Genomic DNA, 24,467 nt, shown 5'->3' on the forward strand with positions numbered 1-24,467 from the left:
TTCCCCCGCTTTTCTCATCTGTATTCATGGTCTTTCCTCCTCCTGTTCTCTCCTCTCCTCCTGCATCATGCCTCCTCACCTCTTTCCCTCTTTCTCTTGTCTGCCTCCCTCACAACCTCCCTGCCTCCCTCTCTCTCTCTGTCCTTCCGTGTCTCTTGTCATCCTGCATTGCTCCACCTGCACCGTGGTGCAGCACCGACAATCAGAACTCTGCACGCATACACATACACGACGGGCACGCAGGCACCCACACTTACAGACTCATACACACACACAACACAGGGAGACACACACCCACCACTTCCGGCAGCCCCCACCCTCTCTCACATCTTTCCACTGCAGACACGAAACACTCTACAACCCCTGGTGTGCCAGCGCTTCATCAAGAGACATTGCCAGCATTACATCACAACTGTATTCTGCATTTACACATCATTCGATACCACATATGAATCCTTGTAATGAAAAATGAAAAATATAGACTCACTGAGAAGAGTGAGAGGATAATAAGATCAAATTACTGATCGATTAGAAATATGCCTTGTTAATAAAAGCATTCAGTCCAACCATTTTACTAGTTGCCAATCAAATCCAAGCTACACCATGGACATGTTGGCAGTCAGTCACAGGGCTAACACACAGAGAGGAAACCACACACTCTCATATTCACGCCTTCGGCCAATTTGGAATCACTCTTACACCTGACAAGCATGTCGAGTGTGGAAGAGAGAAGGCCAGCCGACCTGAAGGTTCGAGCCCCCTCGCTGTGAGGCAACAGTGCACCGCCTTGTCGTGATCAGCACAAAGAAAATAAGACAGCGCCATGACAGTGTAGGAAAATCCTTTTGCTAATAGAAAACCACAATGTAAATCTGAAAAATGAAGTGTGTGCAGATCACTGTGTTAAAAAAAATGTTTCTGATTTCTTACAAGTTAGATTTTCTCAAACAGCTTTTGGATTTGGGTTTAAACTTAAGTGGCTATTTGACAGAAGTAACTTCTTTTAATGACACATATAAGAGGCCACATTCCTGATTACTATGCCAAAAAGGTGAGCCAGACACCTTGGATAAATAATTTAGTGACATTAGGGAGGAATAGTTACAGAAAATAAAGTTTAGTTTGCCTCTGGATTAAAAAAAATGTGTGGGAGACTCTACGAAGGACAAGAGACTCTGGCCCTTTAATTTGGTGTTGCTAGGGAAATGAAGCTGTTTACTCTAGCATCAACCACACAGATGATCTCTGCTTAAACTGTACACATACTACCTCATATGCAGATGACTGCCCCCCCCCACACACACACACACACACACGTTCACGCGCGCGCACACAGAGCCCCATCTTCATGTATATTTGCTTTGGCTGTTCCACATTACGCCTTCTCTTCACATTTCCCCATCATGCAGCTTGCAAGTTCACATGGAAGCTATCAGTAGAAGGCGTGAGAGAGAAGAGAGTGCATTACATTCATATAAATTACTACAAAGTAGTTAGGGGAAAGTTTGTTGGGCCAATCAGAAGTATTGGACGAAAGGACAGTTGGGTAAAAAAAAAAGGAAATAGATAATCAACCCTGACACCTAGTGGTCATATATGAAAGTCCTGTGCTGCCATGTATGTTTGACGCTAAATACGATCTATATGTCTGTTAAAAAAATCTTTATATAACTTGTTGACCTGTCTCTTCCACACAGGCCTCACATGTAGGTCAATGCCTACGTAATATTTACATCAGAATGACTTCTATAAAAATGTGATAAATCTATCTATCTATCTATCTATCTATCTATCTATCTATCTATCTATCTATCTATCTATCTATCTATCTATCTATCTATCTATCTATCATATAATAAAATGATTTTCACTATAAAAGGCACATCTTATATGATTTATGTATAAATATAGGGTATATTTATACACAAATTATATGTATATGTTACATTATATTTTAAAGCAAGCAACCACAAATTAATGGTTTAAATGTGTTTATGTCATGTATCAAATGTTTTTATACAGATTGTTGGTAAGTAACTTAAGTTAATAAAGTAATGAAACTGCCTGACTGATTTTTAAAAAATTTAGAACCACAAATTATGTAAAAAAAAAAAAAAATATATATATATATATAAATAAATATAAATATATATATATAAAAAATATATATAAATTTTGTTATTCATTCCATTGCTTGATTAAAAATATGCACGGGTTGATGTCACTGTGAAGGAACAGTACTGCTGGCTGCAACGTCACCCGGTTAAGATATTTGAACCAGCGGGGCCACCGTATTTGTTGTGTTTGTTCGAGTGAAAGCAAAGATGGCGGCGGAACTGGATCGAGTGCGAATCTCAGCTGCGGAACTCCGAGCTGAAGCGTCGAATTCAGTCAGCGTTACTGAGTGTCACAAAGGTGAGAATAAGTTAATTGGATACGCGTAAAGAACAAATTGCTGAAAGAGTCTTGAAATTCAAGCGAAAAAGTATCCCAAGTTATCTGAAAGTGACCGACGGGAGTTACCAAGTTTGTATCTAGCTAATGTTGTTAGCTAGCTAGCCAGCCGTGTGCCTGTCTACTCCATAGTCCCGCGCTGCCTGTTTTAAACGCCCCCTCTACAAAACGCTCGTCATAGTCTTGTCACGATTTAGTATTTCTACTTTAAACATTTAATCAGCTCTTTCTTACGCGTAATGTCTGCATTTAAAGTACACTACGCTTTTTTTTTAAACGAGAATGCTAGACTCCTCTTGCGGTTAAGTTAAACGATAGTTAATGTTACAGAATTCGCCAACTCTTCCAACCGTAAACTTTAAACTTGCACATTGCGGCTATTAAGAAAGACGTCAAAAGGGTGATGCGGGTTTCTTAGTTTTGTGGGAAGTTTTGTGGATTTATCTGTACCTGGTCATTTCCGCTCATTCCTGCAAGGCGGATTCTGTTTGATAAACGCTATGAGCAGGTGGCTGTGTGTGAAACTTACATGATCACCATGATATCGGCCGACATCAGCCTGTTAGCAAGAAGACAACATTTACTTTATTTTGTGCCGTTTAAATGTTGAAAATCTAAGCGACGTTTAATTATTTTTGACATAATACAAGTGTAGTTATTTCCCGAGGAAAAAACAAGTACAGTATGCAGAAAAACAAAATAGCCATCTATCTATTTGTTTTCGCTTATCAAGTTCAGTGTTTCGGTTGGGCTGGAGCCTATCTTGGCTGTCACAGGGCGAGAGAAAGGAAACACCCAGGTCGCTACTCTATCTATAAATAAACTAACAAAAAAGTGGATAAATTGTTTCTTAAATGTTTTATCCGCGCAGAATTTAACAAGTGGTGCATCACTAAACAAAAAGAAACCTCAAAACTAAACATATCAGTGCTTTACAATATGTTCATAGGAAAGAAAAAAAAACCTTTAACTGATAATGGTTTCCTGTTATAAGTGAAATATTAACTAGAACAGGCAGGGCTAGAGAGAGTTTGAGGTTAGTCTATGGTTAAAGAGCTAGTGGGAGAAGTTTGCATTAAAGGCTGCTTGGTAAAAAGGTTTGTTTCGTTTTCAGTAGATATTTAGTTAGTTTGGGGATAACATATATCCTCTCTGAAACAAGCTGGTCAACGACCATGTGGCAGTCGCTGTTTGTGAGGGGGTGAAAAAAAAGTGTATTCCCGAGTGGTTGCTGGAAGTGGCTAGAAATTAGTCACGAAAATGTATAAGATGGTTCACGAAAGAACTCCTGGGGATTGCTTTGTTTGCTTGCAGTTTGCTGCAGTCACCAGTAGTTTGCATTGAAAATGCCAGCTTGTCTGCAAACACAAAGTACTCGCCAAGCAGTAGGGAAAAAAATAAAACTTGTGTCTTAACTCTGCAACCAGTATTTTTCAAAAGGTGAAAATAAAACTCTGAGACAAGCTATTGGCACGGTGCTAGATACCTGAGCAGTCACAGTGAGGTTTTTGGTCCAGCAACTTCCAGGATCCTGTTTGAAAACCAGTCAGGAAAATACGACTGGAGGTTGCCAGTTGGTCGCTGATCAGTCTTTTGGCCTGGGTGACTGATGCCTCACGTGAGTTAGTATACAGGATGTACAAAAGAAGTTTGCATGCTTTAAAACAGTTAATATGTCCAATATAAGCAAGCTCTAAAAACCACCGTATTTCAGGACAGAGTTGCTAAATGGTACAAGGAGGATGATGGGACTAACATGGCCAACTGCACTTGACTTAATAGTCCTTGGATCAGCCTGTAAGTTAAACTTTGTGGTTAAAAATTAGCTGACAAAGGAACTTGTAAAAGTTAATCTGAGTCGATGTATCTGATAACAAGTAGTACTTTTCATATGGGGCCGACTGGACTAAAAAGCCAGAGAGACCTTCCTCACGTTTATGGTGTACTGACCCATTAGTTTGACATCTTTTATAATGTCACACACTACATTAGCTCTGGGTTCTGTAGAACTTAAATGCTTCTTTGGATTATTACCATTACAGTGGATTACAGTCCATTAAATATAAACTTAATTTGTTCTTTCTGCAGAGGAACAACAGGAGCATCACACACACAAGCAGCACAGAAGGCGTGAAGGAAAGCGTCCTGATCTGCAACGCTACCAGCCAGTTCCTGGACATGGACGACATAACCATGACAGTGAGCCAGAAACTGGTCAAAGTGAGCCCCTAGCTGCCGAATCACATGAGCATGATCAGCCATCCCAGAGTGAAAAAAAGGCTGTGTCTGGGGAGACACCTTTGGAGAGACAAGGGTGGACAGACAGTGGGACAGGTACCAATAAAAAGGATGAAGACAGGATGAGAGGCGATGGTGGTAACAGTCAGAACTGCAGAAAAGGGAGACATGCGCAGAATAAATCGGATACAAATGATGAAAAATTGTTTGTTGAAAAGGAAAATGAACATCAAGAACCTGTAGGAGCAGCTAAGCCAGCAAAGAAAACCCGAAAACCAGACAGAGAATTTTATCAACCTGGGAGTAGAAGAAACATTCAAGGGAAGGACAGTGGGGCTGGAAGAGAACAGGATAAGCCTCCTAAAAAGGAAGAGCAAAAAACCGAGCCAGAATCTCAGCAAAGTACGAGGGAAAGTGGAGTGGACATAAAAACCTCTATACAGAAGCAGAGTGGAAAAGATAAAAGAGTAAAAGGCACACAAGAGAGTGCAAAGGTGTTTACTTCTAGTGAGGCAAGTAGAAAGCAAGGAAGCCAAGATGTGGAAACACCTGAAATACCCGTTGATGCTTCAGTGGAGAAAATTACTAGCAAAGTTGAAAATCTCAACATGCAAGAAAAGGATAAAGTTGAATATACAAGTCAAGATGCTGGAGAACTAAGTTGCAAGGGAAGGGAACCAACTGACAAGAAAAGGCGAGGTCAAGGGTCAGGAACCAAAGATGAGGAAGAAAAGTCAGAGAAAAAGAGAGAAAGGGGAAACCGAAGGAGGAGAGGCGTGGAAAAGACTCAGGACTCCAGAAAAGAAGATGAGGCAGGTGATCAGGGTAAGAATAATCAAAGGAATACTGTGAGGGAAAAAGACAAGAGAGCTGTAGAAGCAGACGTCGAGAAAATGGATAAAGCAAAGCAAACACACCAAAATAAAGGAAGAGAGAACCGCAGAGAAAACCGAAGTGGCGAAACCAACAACAGCAGATCCAGAGATGCTGAGAGAGATGCCAAGACAGAAAAAAACGTAAACAGAAATCGATCCAATGCAAATGTCACAACACCAACCTCGAAACGCTATTCCAAATCAGATATTCGGCGCTCACGTAATCGAACTTACAGCAGTAGCTCAGCGAGCAGTGTGACTAGCCTGGATTATCCTGGACTAGGAAAGGATGTGGAGAGTACAAATTGGTCACATTCTAGAGACAACAATAAAAAGGGGGCTATTGTTGGTGGAGAAGGACAAAGGCATCCTTTAAAAAGTTGGACAACAAATGAGGAATCCTCTACAGAATCACTGGAAGGAAGTGAGATGAGTGACAGAGCAGACGATAGGAGGAGGAAGAGAAGAGGTGGTGAGGGCCAGTTAAGTAGAGAGAGACAGAGAGGCGAACGAAACAGACAAAAGGGAAACAAAGGTGGGGGTCAGGGAATCCTCAGGGTCTCTTTGGAAAAACAGTCGGACACCTCGTCACATAGTGGGGATGCACAACATCGCAAGGAGGGCCCCATTCCTCGTGGCCGAGGTGGGGGCATCCTGGTACTTCCGGCCCGGACAGATATCTCTAATTCACCTGAAGTGGGGCAAAGGCTTCTTTTTGGTGGAATTAGAGGTGGTGCAGCTGGCAGGAGTAGAGGAGGTCGAGGAGGAGGAGCAAGGCGACTCTGGGATCCAAATAACCCAGACCAAAAACCTGCTCTTACCAGCAATCAGTCCTCACAGCATTCATCTCTTCAGCAGTCTGTATATCTTCAGACAGGTACAGGATATGGACAGCTTCATTTTCTGGACACAGATGATGAGGTAGCAGGCAGCCCTCCAGTCACGCAGGGTGAGCGCTTTCGATCCCAGCAGGCTTCTGCCATGGCCTACTACAAATTCCAAAACTCGGACAACCCGTATTGCTACCCTGTGCCCTCCAGCAGCCCACATAATCCTAACACCAACCAGCGCTATCCATTTCCTTATCATATGGGACCCTACCAAATGGCTTACACTAATAGCATGTATCCAAGCCCTGGTGTGGGTCAGTTCTGCAGTAATTACAGGGGATCAGGTTATTCCCTCCCGGGTGCAGGAGGCAATGTAACATTTGAAGAGGCAGAGCAACACACCAGAGGGGAGCTGGGAAGACTGCTGAGGGCTGCAGATGCACAGGAGCTTCAGCTCAGTAATCTGCTCTCCCGGGATAGAGTGAGTGCTGATGGACTAGATCGCATGGCCCAGCTCAGGTGAGCATTCAGGGACAAAGCTAGACATTTTTCTGTGTTTGTGTTTTTGTGGTTTGTTGTCCTAATGCCAGTTATTTGTCTCGGTGACAAGTGAGCCAATAATCTAGTTGAAAAAAGCACTATCATGTTGTTTCCTTCCATTTTAAAGAGCGGACCTTCTGGGGATATATGAGCAGGTCATCCTGACAGACATCGAGTTCTCAGACTCTCAGAACGTGGATCAGGCTTTGTGGAAGAATGTGTTTTACCAGGTCATAGAGCGCTTCCGGCAGCTACTCAAAGAGCCCACCTATGACAATGCCCCTCATATCAGAAACAAGCTCCTTACACTGCTTGATGAGGTAAGGAGCGTGTTGGAAATTTGCATAGGAAAAGGTTTCCCAAGAAACATATCTAACAATCACTTGGGCACTTTTCTGCCTGTATGGTTTCGATTATGGGTTCATTCATAACCCAAAATTAGTCTGTGTATCACTAGATGATGCAAATTGTATTTGTTACCTAAATCAGGGACAAATTTGTTTCCAAATCCATTTTAGAGAAGTAATTCATGTACTTTTAACAGAGAAGAATAAATTAATAATAAATACAAAGTCTTGTTAAACTTTTACTTCCTTTGCAGGACTTTATGACTCTTGGGTAGGGAGCTGAGTTTGATTTCATAATTAAGAGGGAAAGTCCTTCTAATTTTTATAATATTTTTCTATTCTTTTGTGTTTTACAGGGGGAATTATTCTTTGACGCACTACTTCAGAAGCTTCAGACAGTATACCAATTTAAGTTAGAGGATTATATGGATGGCATGGCTATCAGGGCTCGTCCATTACGCAAAACGGTAGGGAACCATTCCTTTTAGCTTTTTTGCTTCTGTAACATGTTCAATGTTGTACTGAATACTAAATGTTCAAAATGTAGTGAATGAGTTTCCATTGTACATGAAAACATCCAGTAAGCGGCTTTGAAAAGTCACCCGATTTCCATGTTACAACAAATGTTGCGACAATTTCTTAATTTTTTTTTTTATGTAGCGAATACATTTTTTTCAGGTGAAGTATGCACTCATTAGTGCTCAGCGCTGTATGATTTGTCAGGGTGACATAGCACGTTATCGGGAGCAAGCCAGTGACTCTGCCAACTATGGCAAGGCTCGCAGGTAGGCTTGAATTTGAGATTTCTCTTGGCATTGTAAAATTTCTGACAAACATTCAAGAGTGTGGGATGTGTCTTGATATTCAAATTTGAGTTTGAACAAGTGAGTAGACTGATATTTTAAAAATCTGACAACTCCTGAATTAACGAATGAGGAGTCACAACTACCATTTCTATTTCTTTTTTTCTAAGCAGTACAGATGTTTTATACCCGTTTTCATGCAGTGCAAGTGGCTGATCATTTCCATTGTTTCTCCCAGATATGCACACCTACAGTTCTGGACTGGTCACTATACTTTGAAACTTTGACTTCTTTAGATGTTTCAGTTATTATATGCTAAAGACACGATAACTTTTTACCTATATGTGACAGATTACTTAAACTTTTAAGGTAGAAACTGAAAACGTTTGTCTCTTTATTGATGTGTCATGACTGCTTGTTTACTTTTCCACAGCTGGTATCTGAAGGCCCAGCAGATTGCCCCAAAAAATGGACGCCCGTACAACCAGCTGGCTCTGCTGGCTGTTTATACAGTAAGTGATATAGATCAGACTCTTAAGTATTGAGAAACTTCACTTTTTTATTCTCATAGCTCCGTGCTTTGAAACATTCATTTTGAAGTGGTCCTAATCCTAACTAATTTATCCTACAGGAAAGTTTTAAGTTCAGATGCAACTCTTGTAGGTTGATGCAATATTGAATGAATGGTGTTTGAGAGCTATTCCTTTTAATACAATGTCCAAATTGTAATGGTTCAAAAGAATTAATGAAAGAAACCCCCATTTATAACTGCATAGCAAGTCAAAAATGTTCTCTATGATGTAGGCCTTGATCTTTACTTGTCAAGGATCAAAGGAAAAAATTAATGACTAAACGCTTAGAGCAGGGGTGTCCAAACTTTTTTCACTGAGGGCCACATACATAAAAATATAGGAGGGGCTAGGTCACTTACTAGAAATTAGGTATATAGCCTTAACTTTAGTGTATTAAAGTTAGAAAAATCAATTAAAAGTGGTCAAATGTGTTATATTGTTGAATATAATTAAAGACAAAACTGCCTTCATCACAACTTTCCATAAATGGATCTTTACTGATTTATTCAGAAAAAGCTTTGGTAGCTCATTCTCAGAACAGCAGCCTCAGATTTCTTCTTAGACAGAAGATTTACATTACAGAGAAAAAACAATAAAGAGGAAAATGGGACGGATACATTTCGAGTTTGTTATTAAAGTTATTAGGCTTAGCAACACACCTATTAACGTTCGTTTGAAACGGTTATCGACATTAACAGATTGAACTGGACTTAATTACAGGAGTTCATATAATTTTAGTAAATTATTCTGGTGAGTATCAGCTGCGCTGGGTATGTAAATCGGGCCATCCAGCTGCGGTGCTCCTCCTACGCCCCTTGTGCCAAAAATCCAGACAAATGTCACTTGATCAAGGAGCAAATCTGCATCAGATGAGATCAGCTGACTTTGCGTGTGCAGTGTGTGCGCTGTGCACAGCGGTGTGTACTCTGTGTTAACAAGAAAAATGCATATAAGAAAGTGGTGCACCAAAGCAGGGTAGTGACAGAATTGATGCGCATTATTGATATTTGAAGCATGTGTACTTGTACATGCATGCTCATTAATACACGGGTACTGTGGAATATATTTTTTACTCACCTTAAGTGGGAACGCCATTGCACTCAGTGGGAGCAGTGATGCTGCACTTTGGACCGAAGGATGGCTGGCAGCCAGGTCTCGATCATCATAGACGCCATTCCTTTGTGTGCACCTGCCATAGCTGGAGCCCCGTCTGTTATAACTCCCATTGTCCCATTTAAGTCTCATTTTGTCAATTGAGTCTGACACAGCTTCAAAAATATCCATACCCGTTGTTGTGCCTTTTAGACTCTTAAGATCGAGCAGCTCCTCTGTAACTCCAAAGTTCTCGTCCACTCCCTGCAACAAAATTAGCAGCTGTGCGGTGACTGTGACATCAGTGCTCTCATCGCATGCGATGGAGTAAAAATCAAAGGCACAAGCTTTATCAGACAGCTGCAGTTTAATGTTGGCTGACGAGTCTTCAATGCATCGCACAACTGTATTCTGGACATGCTGACGTTGTTGAAGTCCTGCACTTTTTCCGGGAACATTATTTCAGCGACTTTAACGAGGCTGTGTTTTATGAGGTCTCCATCTGAAAAAGGCTTGCCATGTCTTGTGATGAGTTGGGCGACCTCATAGCTGGCTATTGTAGCCTTTTCCCAGACTTTGGGCACGAAGAAAATACTGTTGCTGACCCTGCAGGAGAGCTACCCTTTGCTTTACTTTCTGCTCTCGCTCAGCACCAGTGTAGGATGCATAGGCCTGATGTTTGGTTTCATAATGACGTCGTACATTATACTCTTTCATAATTGCCACAGTTTCAGTGCAGATCAAACAGACACACTTCCCCTTGAATTCTTTGAAGAAATATTCACTCTCCCACCGTGTCTGAAATTTTCTGCTCTCACTTCCTACCTTTCGCTTCTTTGGTTCTGCCATGTTTAGTAACTTGGGGTAAATTTCTTCTGTGATTGTCCTTTTTGGTGGAGCAACTGGCTTGATCAACAGTAGCTCCCCCTGGTGTTAAACCTAAGACGTGCAATACACTCAAGCAAAAGTTGAAGTGCGGGCCATATTCTATTCTATTTATAAAATTTCTTGCGGGCCAATTGGACACCCCTGGCTTAGAGGATTTATCCAGTGTCCAACCCCCCAGTATGTATCTGAAGCAGAAAGACAAGGTTTCAGTTTGCAAGGTAAAAAAAGAAACCAGTGGAGCTGTTTATATTAAACAAAAACACATAAGGTGGTTAGTTATAAAATCATACTGATGATGTAGATGTCTCAAAAACTTGTGTATCAAATTTGATACATTTGGTGTTACATGCCTTCATATTCAACCAGCTGAATCTAAACTCATTGGAAGGCAGGCCTCTGCATTTGATCATTTCTGAAACCCTAAACCTTTGGCTACTTCTGTATCTCCCACAGTTCTCTCAGTCTTGATGCCCTTGGGTTAAAAATGAGACCTGCTGTAATGTAGTATTTCAAATTGTAAAGCACAGTACCCTAATAATGGAAAATGCATTGCTGTACTTAGGTTCAGGACTCCTAAGGGTAGAAATGTTACAGTTTGAATTAAGTAACTGGATTTGTCTTTTAGTGACTGTACGTCTGTTTGCATGTCCCTGAAAATGGGGAAAATATAACTGTGCTTTGAATGTGTGTGTGTGTTACCTCCCTCTTCTTATTTATGTCTTCTCCATTTCTAACCTACAGAAGCGGAAGTTAGATGCTGTGTGTTATTATATGCGTAGCTTGGCAGCTTCCAATCCCATTCTGACTGCAAAGGAGAGCCTCATGAGTCTTTTTGAGGAAGCCAAGCGTAAGGTCAGATACACGTTTCATGGACATTAACTTTTGTCAGATTTCTACAACAGAAAACACTTGAGATCACATCAAGTAAGATCTCAAGAACTTAATTTGAGAAGAACTGTCTAGCCAGTAGGGATTCATGCATAATTATAATGCCAGTTTTTGCCACAGGGTGTTTTCTCACCCCGCCTAATAGACCCTACAATAAATTTGCTTAATAAATTGCTTTATGAGAAAAATTAGGTCTTAAGGCACTGCAAGTGTTTCTTGTTGACAGACTGTTTTTATCTTTTTTTTTTTTTTTTTTTGTAGGCAGAGCAGCTTGAGCGAAGGAGGAGGCAGGAGCATGAAGGAGGCTCCAGGGGTCCAGCAGTGAGAGGAAGAGGAAGAAGGGAGGAAGGCGCACGTGTGGAGATCTGGATTCGCCCCAGTGGACAGGCAGCAGCACCTTCCTCTCAGAGAGGAGGTAGTGAGTCCAGCAGAGATTCTGAACAAGATGGAGAGCTGGGCAGTCTCAGCGTTGCTGACGTAAGTCTCTGTGTCTATTCCTTAATACATATCAGCTCAAAGTCCTCTGTTTTTCCTCTGCATACTTTTTTTTTTTTTTTTTTTTTTTTTAAATTTGCACAGCAGCCAGACTTTGGGTTCCTTGAAAAAATAACACCGTGTCTGCAGACATCTCCAATAAGGTTTTATTTGTAATCCCATGTAGTTTTTCCTCTAATTTATTTCCTCTCATAGAGTCTATATGAATTTGTTTTGGTGCTCATTTATGCCCTCTGTCATTTTTTCGTTTTCCCCCTAGGCTGTCATTCGGTCGACTCATATTTTCATTTCATTTTAATTTCCCTGCCTGAATTGAGTAATGTCTTTAAACCTCTTTACTGTTTTTATTTTTATTTACATTTTTTGCTCGCAGTGAAGCACCATTATTTATTAATTGAAATTGGTATAGACAGAGTATTGCTATTTCATCATTTATCACAGTGCTAGCTGAGAGAGTACGGTAGATTAAACCGGGTCTATGAAAGCATATTATGAGCAGCTCATAAGAAGAGGAGCAGCGGCTCCAGTACTGTCTTTGGCTGCAGGAACAGTATTGAGTAGCTGGACTCCAAGCACTTTTTTTCCCAAATTAATAAATAATTGGGTTCAGATCACGTATATTAGGGTTGGGCGATTGGACAAATATATCGACTATCATTTTTACAAGGGCGATTTATTAATTTATTTCCCCATCAGTAAGTTTGCTAATAATGATGGAGCTAATAGAAGCAGTCAACAGGTAAAAAAATAATAATAGTACTGTTTTAACAGCACCCTCTTTCATTTGCAAGTAAGTGCACCCTCCTCAGAGTGCACCCAAATGCAGCGATTCATTTACTCAAATTCATAACAGAAAGTAAGAAAGGCAGTAGCCCATGTTCAGAAAAAAACATTCAGATGGTGGACACGTACATGCTCATGCAAGTTAGTCGTGTTTGAGTCCTTTGCTTGCACTATACGTCTGCACAAGCGTCACACCGCTTTGGTTATATCTTTAGGTTTACCTCTGTCATCTGGTTTAAAGCCAAAGAAATCCCAAATTAGCGACTTTATATTTTTTGGGGCATATAGTCCATGTTTAGACTTCTTCTGTGTTGTAAACGCGCAAATCAGTCCATGCATGATTACATTGCTCCGCCCATCAAAAAGTCTGCGCATGCGCAAATATATCGCCCATCATCGATTATTGGACTTACGATTGTCGGGTGTAAAACTTTTATATATCACCCAACCCTTATGTATATGCAGTGGCACACAGAAAAGATAAAGACACTATCTGCTTTTTCTACATTATTTACAGTGTAAAACCTGGGCTATTATGCTGACGCTGCCTAGTCAGCTGATGTAGGTACTGACAAACTCCCTGTAACTGCAAGGATGATGAAGCTCTGATTTCATTTACAATTTAATATTACACAGCAAAAAATATGCTGTTATAATTTATTACACACCTACATTCCAGTATCATTTATATTATGATATATCGGCTGTAGCGTCAGAAGAAGCAGGAGCAGCCTTTTTCTGTTACCATTTTATTTTATTTTTTGTCCTCCTCCACATAATCAGTCTATTATTTGTCAGTGGACACTGTTGAGAGGCATGTGTATCCTCTTTGCTGTCTCTTAGTCCCATTTCTTCCTAACCCTATTGTTCAAAATACCAAGCGCACTTAAATGTTGACGTCATATCAAAATGTGTGTCGTCTCTGGATGAAAACATGTTTTCTTGCAATGTGTTGCACTTGTGGATTAGTAAGTAAATAAAACTGTTGCTGATTTGGCCTTGTGTTTTGTTTTTTGTTTTTTGTTTTTCTCTCTACAGCTCAATAAGAGATTCATTCTGAGTTTCCTGCATGCTCATGGGAAGCTCTTCACTAAAGTGGGGTGAGTCTTTCAGCTCTTAAGTTCATAGACTGACTGTGTTTAAAAGAATGATGATGATGATGAAAAATAGCACTGAGGCTAGCCCAAGAAAATGTGCTTGACTAAAATGTTGCCTAGGCTTTAACCAGAAGATCAATCTGCGTGTTTTGTAGGTTAACTAAATTAATCAACAATATACTAGATTAACTAAATTGACTGCAGTGCACTAAGTGCACTCTACCTGCTGCCTCATTAACATTAATTAGTTCTTAATAAACAAAAAGGTAGTGTTTGTAGCAAATTTAAATGATTTAACATTATTTCGTAATAATATGAAAACTGCATATTTAGATGATTTCTGAAAATAGAACTATATCAGCGGGTGAGCACTATTATGGAATAATGCAATAATGTTAATGGCGCTCTTGATCTGAGCAATAAATTGGATTATTCCCATTATGTTATAATGGTTTCTGTTTTGAGAACCAGGATGTAGCTGCTGCCTTTGGCAGCGGCTGAAGCAGTCAGGGCTGTGTGTGCCATTATAAAACAATTATTACTGAAATACATCAGTTCACATGTTTTCACACTCAAAGCCTCAGGTGTCTGCATAAAATAAAATTCTTTATTTAGACCTGATATTGAGAAATTCCTCTGTTATAGCAGCCAGAATGTCAAATACATAATATAAATAGAATATAGTAAAGTGTCTACTAAATGAAATGCCTCAAATACAAGAAATCCAACACAAACGGAGTGCAGGCAAGCAGTGCAGATGTCAGATGACATTAAAGTGGGTCAGTATAACAGTGGAAAGAGTGGTCAATATAATAATGTGACTTGGTGTGTGGAGAATGTTGGGTGTTGTGACAGCACAGCGTTAAAATAGAGATCGACAGAGCACGTGACTTTCGCGCATTACATTGTGGGTAAGAGTGGCACCAAAATCAAAACACTGCATCAAGCGCTAGCATTTCCTGCACCGGTAATCATTCATTCTGCGGTTTTAATCCCTACTTGCATTTTATTTGCCCCAAAAACAGTTATGTACAGAACGACGGAGCTGCCCAGCTTTCGTCACGCACATATTTATTATTATATGGTCCTAAGTGTGAGTGCATACACTCACAAAATGTTTAGTAACTTCAGATCCCTGCAACAAGCCCAGATCCAGTTTACTTTGGTGATTTGGACTATTCCATTTCACAGCTGTTGTTACATTTTTTCCTTTATCTCCTGTACAGGCCAACGCAATCTATTTATCGTTTCAGGTTGTTGTATTACACAACATTTTCAGATCTAATAGAAATAAAATGAGTGTTTCGTAATTCATTTAATGTATTGTCTTTATTTATAACTGGCATTGTTTCATTCTATTATAGCCTCTTACAAGAAAGAGGTAAAATTGTATTCCATCGTGCTTTATTAGCTGCTTTGGTAAAAAAACAAATCAACAATGCAAAAACAAAACAAACATTGCAAAACAACATACTGGAAAACAGTTATTTATCACTTGATTGCTTCAATACAACACTTGGGCACATATATGCCTGACTTTTTGTGTCTGTTTTGATCTCGCTCTCTCTCTTAACCAAATCTCGCTGTGGTAGCAGCTTTAAACTCTGTATGACCCAGGTTGATAGAGGGTGCCCAGTCTGGATCGCATTCCAGCATTTTGTAGGCTGGTTTTCCTACAAAACGCAACAAACATTAGCCCGAAAAGCCACAATGAACAAAGCAGCATAGCGCAACGAATTCAATTCAAATCAATATGAGACTTATTTGTAAACTACATGAACAATTATGTCATGATAAATTATGTAATAACTACAACAAAAGACTTACCTTTGTGGAAATGCTTGGAGCAGACTAACATGTGAGCTGGAGTGTTCTGGAACGTTATATTTGGTCTTCGAATGGCTGCAATCCAGGCCATCCGTCGGCTCTTTGTTACTTCGGAAACACGGCTTGAACAATTTCTCTTCCACGACGTAATCCGATTTAAAAAAAAAACAAAAAAAAAACTATCTCTTTACCTGTTGGCTTCCCGTGGCTAGTACTGCTTGCCACTCGTACCTACAATCCTTTGCGGTTTTACCCCGAAATGACGTCACATTTTCAATCTCTATAAAGTATTAATGTGAGCGAGCAGATGTAGTACATCCTAATGTAGCCAAGTTTCTATTTCGACTGAATAGCTCCGTGAACTTACAAAAGCATATCGACTCAGAGACTACTACATACTGAAAACTGTATTTTTCTGTTTGCCTCTGTGCCAGTGACATATAATTGGAAATGTGTGTCTTATCTGTATAGCATGGAAACGTTTCCTGGAGCTGCGACCCGTGTTCTGCAGGAATTCAGGACGTTGCTCCAACACGGTCCACACATGCTGGGAAGTACACACATGCTGCAGATCATCACCATTAATATGTTCGCCATACACAATGCCAACAGCAAAGGTAATATTGTGCACAACCTAATGATAATGATGATGATAATGATAATCATCATTTTCAAATGTCAAGTTGTTTGTGGTAGTAACACTGGAGGTTTATTTGCAGTATTATCAGAAATGGCTGGTAAAAATAGTTTTCATGAAGCTTTTAACATGGACTTTATTTTCTGTAAAATTTGACTCCGTTTATTAATAGGTTGGCATGTTTGAACACGATTAAGTTTAGTGACCACTGCAGACTGATTCTAACTGATTTTAACATACTTTGATTCTAATCTTTTCATTTCAGGTCTTTTGTTATGCAACTGAGCATGGAGTTCTTTTCCAACTCAAATATGTATAGACCCAAGCCGTGGTTTCACACAAGGCAGTGATAAACGACTGTTTGAAATTCTGTCTTTCAGGTGAAGAAGGAGAAGTGCGATCTGTTTTACAAGAGCAGAGCACTGCCCTGGGTCTCGGTATGTTTGCACTGCTGGTGCAGCGCTGCACAGAACTTCTTCAAGAAATTCCTGCAGGTATTCACGCTTTACACATCAAGCTTTTGATCAACAGCATTTTTTTTTCTTACAGTTCAGCCACAATATTCATATCATAAACTGTTCAAATAAATTAAAGAAGCAATTTTGAAAACACATCAGATCACATTGTTTGATGGAAATGAAAATTCTCAACCTGCAGATAACTGAATTCAAAGACCCTAAAAATCAAGGTGAAAAAAATGATGTGCAGAAACTCAGATGGAACTCTGTTTTTATGGCCCCCACATGCTTCTATAACTGCATGACGAGATGTTGGGAAATGCACCTAATGAGAGTATGGATGGTCCTCTGGCGGATCTCCTTATAGATCTGGAGCAGGGCATCATTGAGCTCTTGGACAGTCTGAGGTGCAGCCTGGGAGCATTGGACAAACTGAAACATGATGTCCTAGAGGTGTTCAATTGGATTTAGGGCAGCCAAGAATGAGGGGCCCCAGTCAGTGGTCTTAATTCCTTCATCCTCCAGGAACTGCCTGCATGCTCTCACCACATGAGGCCAGGCATTTTCATACACCAGGAGGAACACAGGACCCACTGCACCAGTGTAAGGGCTGTCACATGTGCTCAGGGGGAACCTGTGAAAAGCACAGTGTGCCACTGGTGGATCTGCCAATTCTGGTATTCTGTGGCAAATGCCAATTGAACGTCATAATGCCAGGCAGTCAGCACAGGGCCTACTAGATGAAATCAAGACCTCAGGCCACCCCCGTGAAGTCTGTCTCTGACCAGACAATCAGAAACTTTCACACTAGTGGTCTTCTTGAAGTAGTTTTGTAGCTCTGGTAGTCCTCATCTTGTTCCTCCTTGCACAAAAGAGCAGACACCGGTCCTGCTGATGAGTTAAGGACCTTCAACAGCCCTGTCCAGCTCTCCTAGAGTAACAGCCTGTCTGCTAGAATTTCTTGAGACTGTGCTGGGAGACACAGCAAACCTGGGAAGTCTGCGTAATGTAGTACTGTCTTGGAGGAGCTGGACTTAACTCTGCAACATCTGTAGGGTCCAGGCATTGCCTCATGCATCCAGCAGTGACGCTGACCAGCTAAATGCAAAACTGATGTAAAACAGTCAGAAAAGATGAGGAGGGAAACATGTCTGTCTCCACCTGTAAAACCATTCCTGTTTTTGGGACTTATCTCATTGTTGCCACTTTAGTGCACCTGTTGTTAATTTCAAGACCATCAAAGCAGCTGAAACTGATTAACAACCCCCTCTCCTACTTAACTGACCAGATCAGTTACGTACTATAATATATCTGCTAATGCCTACTATAGAATTGGCAGGTAAAAGCATTCAAACATGTAGTCAGCCCTGTCTCCCTTCGTCTGTTACTTATCTTTAGACAAAAAAGTTCAGTTACGCTGATAAATGCTTTTGGAAAACTTTAAATGAATCCTAAGATTTTCTTTAACCTTCTGTGAATAGTGTAGACTGCAAAGTGAGATGTGGTTTGCTTTTGGTTGGACTTGGGTCGCACCATTACACTTGATTGAAGATGCATCTTCATTTTTACAGCTGTGATAACATTTTGTAAATTTTATGTTTGGACTTTTTTCCACTTCTGAAATTGCCCATAGTGTTAATTTCAATTGTTTTGTGTGATATTGAAGACTTCAGTTCGAAAAACTCTCTTTCAGAACCAGTCCCAATGACAGATGGAGAGGAGGAGGGTAAAGCGGAGGAGATGGAGGGTCTTGTGAGAGTCTCTGCCTTCCCACTAGAACTAAGGGAAATGCTGCCAAGCATCAAAGTCTGGTCTGACTGGATGCTGGGACACCCAGACCAGTGGAACCCACCACCATGCAGTATAGAGTGCGAACTTTAACCTAGAGTAAACTTTTGTTGTTTTTTTTTCTCCACCTGGCGGCAGCAGCAGAAACAAGTTGTAAACACATCACTTAGATGACCTAATAATACTTATTAACTTTCATACACCAGCAACAACAGAACATCGCCATCCAAGTCATGTTTCTGGCTACCAGGAAATATATTTAGTTTCTAAATTGTTGCCACTCTTTAAACAATATAGTTACTTTTCAGTGTGATAATGACCAGGTAGTATACTATGCCTATTGCCGCCACAGTATACTATACTTACAGTATACTTATTATTATTATTATTATTCCTCGCCCCCCCCATTTGAACTTCAGCAGGTCATCTTCAGCATTTCTGCCCTATACAATGAGGTGCTGCCATGTTAGAGGCTGATTAAATATTTTCAAAAAAATAGCCAGAAAATTCATATTTTGTACCTGATGTACCTAATAAAGTGATCAGTAAGTGTGAGTTTTAGGACCACAAATAGTTACTGTTTCTTTAAATTTACTGTTTAATTTTTTAATTCATTTTTATTTTATCCCTTTCTCCTCCTTTCTTTAAAGTTGCAGCCCCAATGTCTGGCAGTGCCTGGCTGATCTGTGTAACTTGCTGGCGCGCGTGGACCATGGCGAAGTACCCCTGTACAAAGTGGATAGTGAAGAAGGAGAGGGGGATGAGGAGCTTATGCTGCTTCAATTGAAGGAAGACCGTCTGCTTGCTGGCTTTGTACCGTTGCTGGCTGCACCACAGGAGCCATGTTACACAGACGGACACACTGACATGGTTAGTGGAAAGGAGAGCTGTATTTCATTACATCATAACTTAAACGCTTAAGTTAAGTTCACTTATTGGATATTCCTCTGTTTAGTCTTCTGTCACCTACTGAGTGCCAGGCTTTGTATTCACGCTCATCCTCTGCTTCTCTGTCATGTGCATAAACCCCAAACTTCTTTCCTCAGGCTATAGCAGCAGATTGTAAGAGAGTTACTGTGCTGAAGTACTTTTTGGAGGCTTTGTGTGGACAGGAAGAGCCTTTGTTGGCTTTCAAGGGAGGCAAATATATCTCTGTGGCAACTCCTCCTGCACCTAACCACTCAACAGATACAAGAAGCAGGCAGGATTCTCTAACAGAAAAAGAGGTGACTTTCTTCTCCTACGCATCCTCCAATAATCCTTCTACTTCTTCACTCTCTCCCTCTGGTCTTTTTCTTCTGAGAGCCTGATTGCCTTTCACGCTTTTACCTATATTAAATTTATGTAAACACTGGAGTTAAAATTTCCAGAGGCTGTTGAAACAAGAGGTAGAAAATGTCTCATTATCGTCTGCATCTGTTTAACAGGGAGATGATGTCATACTCGAGGCAGTGTCTTCTCTCTCTGCATCAGAGGAAGAGGAAGTTGAGGAGGCCGGAGACAGCGAGAATGACATCAGAGAGCTCAAGGCACGACGCCATGTCCTTGCCAATAAACTGGCACAGCAACAAAAGCGAAGGGATAAAATAAAGGTAAAACAGGCTTTCACGTCCTAATATAGTAGAGTCTGAAGTTGTCGCAGAGTTGAATGTCATGTAAAATATAAATGTGTGTGTTCCAGGAGGTGCTGCAGACTGGCGGGCAGTTGGAGCTTGAAGTGAGGCCTCTCTTTCTGGTTCCAGATACAAATGGATTTATTGATCATTTGACAGGGCTGAAGAAACTCCTGCAGTGTGGAACATACATAATAGTTGTGCCACTCATCGGTAAGAATAACAAACACAGACAAAGAGAAGAGGAAATGAATAAAAGCAGGTGGAGGAGGATTAGCTTTTAGTTCAGTGACATTTAAAATGATAAGGATTCCACATACATTTCCATGTAGAAATCATATGTATGCTCATGACGTGGTCTGTTTTCTCTCTGTCAGTGATTACAGAGTTGGATGGCTTGACTAAAGGCCAGGACAGTTTTGGTGGAGGAGTGGAGTCAGGAGGGCGCAACTATAGTGTCAGTGCGGCCCATGTGAGGGCTGTGCAGGAGAAGGCTCGGATGGCGGTGGCTTTCTTAGAAAAAGGATTCGAAGCCAGAGAACAGTGCCTCAGAGCTCTAACAAGCAGAGGAAATCAACTTGAGTCTATTGCCTTCCGTAGCGAGGATATGTCTGGGCAACAGGTAGAAACCCAGATTAATTAAATACAAATTAAAGCCTGTTTCTTTTGCTTAGAAGCAAAGGTTGGCTTCTTAAATCTGCTGTTTTTTGCTAACTGAATGGTCTCTTCCTTTTCAGGGTAACAATGATGATATTATTCTGTCCTGCTGTCTTCACTACTGCAAAGACAAGGCTAAAGATTTCATGCCTCATCAGAGAAGTATGTAGCATTAACCTACCATTTGCTCCATGTGTGCATTCATATTTCCTCACATTCATGCATATGCATTAAAAAGTGTTTATTTCTTACTCCTCTCTGGCTTCCTGCTTCAAAAACAGATGGCACCGTGAGGCTCCAGAGAGAAGTGGTACTCCTCACAGATGACCGTAACCTCCGTGTCAAAGCTTTGACCCGCAACGTACCTGTGCGAGACATCCCTTCTTTCCTCAGCTGGGCCAAAGTGGGCTGAACCAGAGTAAGCCTAAATACAAGGAACCCAACTGCTGAAGTCTGCTTGTCAGTCAGCCAAGAGAGAAGACACACTTGAGCGGAGGAAGATAACAGGGGACAGGAAATGATAAAGAAAGTAAAGAACCACTTCTTATGAAAAACAAGCAAATGTAGAGAGAGCAGAGTGGTTTCAATTAGCTTTTCCCCCTTGTGACAAAGTAAGTGTGTGTATGTGTGTGTTAAGATCAGAGAGCTTCCCTGGAGAGAGGCAGGAAAGACTTAAGTCTCAGAAAGGCTGGAGTGGAAAGGAGGAAAAATGGAGTGAATTGATTTGTAGGTTGCCCTGTCCAGCCGCAAACCTCTGCTCCTATAAATCGTATGCTCTGCAGGCAGTGTTAAAATTTGAATCTGATGATAGAATGAGCCAGAATGGGGGAAGAGTGTCTATGGTCATTTAATTGATTAAAGACAGCATCACTGAAGGCCATAAATGGCACTTGTACCCCTCTCTGAGGGCCCAGGCTTAGATAAAGCTTCAGCCTAAACAGCAGAGCTAAGAGAATGGCAGGAGGAAATGGCCACAGCTGGGTGGTCTGTGTCAATACAGTTAAAAAAAAAAAAAAAAAAAGCAGCTGATATTAGGTGGGGGGGGGGGGTTAATCAGGAGCCTTCATGCAAACTCAGCACTTCCACGGAATCCCATGCAGATATGGCATTTCCTGCTAACCCAGGAAATGCTTGATGCCTGTTTGGTATCTTGGGTTATTCCTCCAGATTGACACTAACAGTTTTTGTTTGTTTTTGTTTCTTTGTAAAGTCAACGGCAACATCGGATATGGTTTAGTCTTCTGTTTGTACTTTTTTTTTAATTTTTATTTTAATTTTTTTTTTACCTGTTGTAAAATATGTTGTTCTTAAAAGCTGTTAGCTCTGATAATAAACATCTGCAAAGTTTTCCTAAAAAGATCTGCTAATTAAGCAAATCCAGTTTTAATTTAAGTCGGGGTGAAAATAGAGTTATAAGTACTCCGAGAGCATCATTTTATTGATCAAACATCAGCACCGACTCGAGCCGTTGAAGACAAATTAGACGCTATTCTGAAATCCACATAAATCTGTGTGATGGAATTTGTGCTCATACAAATATAATGGGAAGGGCTTTGATTCCCTGGCACAAAAGGGGAGTAAATAAAAACTCAGACATCAGAAACCATCACCCTTTTTGTCAAATTGTCATTTGAAGGTTGGATTTGTTTGTTTTGTGTTAGGTTTTCAGTTCTAGAAAATAGGATTTCATTTAAGTGGCATTCGGCCCATATATGGCTTTAAACAATATGAAGCGCAGGATTACAAACGCTCGCTGACCCGGCCCATCGTGTGTCATGCTCTGATCCTTTGCAAAGACTTTGCAGGATTTTTATTATCAAGTATAGACTTGTGAATTTATTTGTGCTGTTTTGTTTAAACCACCGCAGCAGGTTACGATTTCAGTAGCTTTCCTCTCATTACATTATTTGTATAGTTAGTGTTCTTATTTTCAGTGTGACTTTGCCTTTCAGTTTACAAGCACGCTTTTCTAGTAGCTGAAATACATAAACATAGGTTTCAAAATTACCGTGAAAATCAGGCGGCAGACATGTAACAAAAAAACAAAGGGAAAAAAAAGTGTTGTGCTTTTTGTTGTAGCTTTAAAAGACAGTCTGGATGCTTTAGATTTGTATTTGTGTCACAATATATGTCAGAAACTACACTTATTCATCATTCACTCATCCCAGTTCAGATCTTTGGATTTAAAATGTTATTGAACTTCTTTCCGTCTTCCATCGCTCATTGACGTTTATGTATTTGTATGAGCTGTCTGCTAGGTTTACTCGTCTTTTTCAGACCCTCTGTTTTGGTGCTGCTGTAGTATTAAGTGCAGCCTGTTGTGTTAAGTGGGCATTGCTGCTGTGTTTTAGTGTTGGAGCAAATGTAGTGCTGTAAGCAGCTTAACTCAAATGACTTTTCCCTTCATCCGTCATTAAAAATGTTTTAAAGGCTTTGTTTTCACCTCATTGGCGAGCAGATGAAGAATGCCAGGATGTAGAATATGTTTTTCTTGGCCTGTAATGAACAGACAAGGTAACATCCTCCTAGCAATGACTAGCAGTGCCTCCATTGTTAGAGTCTGCCAGTATGTGTACAATGCCAAGACCCTGAAACTGAACAAACTAAATGCAGATCATTGATTTTCTTCTTCATACATGAGATTCGAAGAATGTCTGTATTTAGGGGTCTTTGTCCTCATTTCAAGCCGGCTATGGAATACCAAAAGCTTCACATGTGTGCCCTCGTGTGGTAGCTGAAGATTACACAGGTGGGAGTGATGGAACAACAGCCGTTATGTATATAAGACCTGTGGGTGTCTTGATAAATGTTTGCTTTAAACAAGACAATTGGCAAACTGATGAGTCGGGTAAATCAGTTATCATAAACAACATAAATTGGAAATCTCTAGGAGGGGAAAAGAGATGTAATGTCCATAATCCTCAGACACCCCCAGAAGACAGTCTACATAGTTATAGACTTACTGTGGTATAACTTTAAATTTGTGGTGTAAATGGAAATTCAGCTACTGCACTTTTAAGTAGCAACGGTGTAAAATGAGTGCCCGGGGGGGGGGGTGCTTCCTGGTAGTCCCTGCCACATGACCACAAGCATCTGTTTGTGCATGTATCTCTGGGAAACATGAGGGCAGATGATTCTTCAGTGCATCTCTACACAAGAACACATCTCAAATATGTTCAGTTCTAGTTTGAACAAACCCAAATGCGTCATTACACTCTGAGTGGTGGGTGAAGAGGGGGGGGTGATAGATTGATAGATTGATTTATCTGCGCATCATGGCCTGCGAGATCTGCAGCCTATCCATCTGTATCAGTGTACTTCTGCGCCTGGATACAGACCACACAGGCAGGACCTGATTCCCATCATCATGACAACAGGGATGCCAAGCAACCAATCATAGCCCTTTGAGTTCTGCTCTGGAAGCTGATTGGCTTCCCAGCCTGCAGCCTGTTGTGGAATGTCCATCTTTAACCTCTCTGCTGCCAAGCACAGCGCATATACATTCTATATCGCAGTACGGAGTACTGCTGCATGTGTGAGCTTCCTCTGAATTATTGGTAAAGCTTTGTGTACGTCACAGCTGGA

At 40.7% G+C, this 24,467-nt stretch overlaps 1 protein-coding gene across 2 annotated transcripts; it reads left to right on the forward strand.

Annotated features, from left to right (window-relative positions):
* The first annotated feature begins 2,278 nt into the window (after nt 1–2,278).
* Nucleotides 2,279–23,314, forward strand: smg6 (SMG6 nonsense mediated mRNA decay factor). 2 transcript variants are annotated; one of them, XM_080867568.1, is made up of 19 exons: nt 2,279–2,415; nt 4,543–6,916; nt 7,065–7,257; nt 7,641–7,751; nt 7,945–8,069; nt 8,521–8,599; nt 11,381–11,491; nt 11,789–12,004; nt 13,844–13,905; nt 16,201–16,346; nt 16,747–16,860; nt 18,518–18,692; nt 19,263–19,482; nt 19,659–19,838; nt 20,040–20,204; nt 20,294–20,438; nt 20,603–20,847; nt 20,963–21,044; nt 21,164–23,314. In XM_080867568.1, exons 1-19 carry the CDS (start codon nt 2,325–2,327, stop codon nt 21,292–21,294), a joined length of 4,965 nt encoding a protein of 1,654 aa, XP_080723694.1. In that variant the 5' UTR covers nt 2,279–2,324; the 3' UTR covers nt 21,295–23,314. The 2 variants fall into 2 exon arrangements, with proteins under 2 accessions (XP_080723694.1, XP_080723695.1); XM_080867569.1 differs by having other exon boundaries at nt 7,963–8,069.
* The last annotated feature ends 1,153 nt before the right edge of the window (nt 23,315–24,467 follow it).

The sequence above is a fragment of the Rhamphochromis sp. 'chilingali' genome (genome assembly GCF_963969265.1).
Source record: "Rhamphochromis sp. 'chilingali' genome assembly, chromosome: 19".
Lineage (NCBI taxonomy): Eukaryota > Metazoa > Chordata > Actinopteri > Cichliformes > Cichlidae > Rhamphochromis > Rhamphochromis sp. 'chilingali'.

Excerpts from the sequence above, each read along its gene's own strand:
- smg6 (XM_080867568.1), top strand. The coding sequence starts at position 2,325 with ATGGCGGCGGAACTGGATCGAGTGCGAATCTCAGCTGCGGAACTCCGA. Across the intron at positions 11,492-11,788 it reads TTGAGGAAGCCAAGCGTAAG|GCAGAGCAGCTTGAGCGAAG; the intron begins GTCAGATACACG and ends TTTTTTTTGTAG. Across the intron at positions 20,205-20,293 it reads AGCGAAGGGATAAAATAAAG|GAGGTGCTGCAGACTGGCGG; the intron begins GTAAAACAGGCT and ends TGTGTGTTCCAG.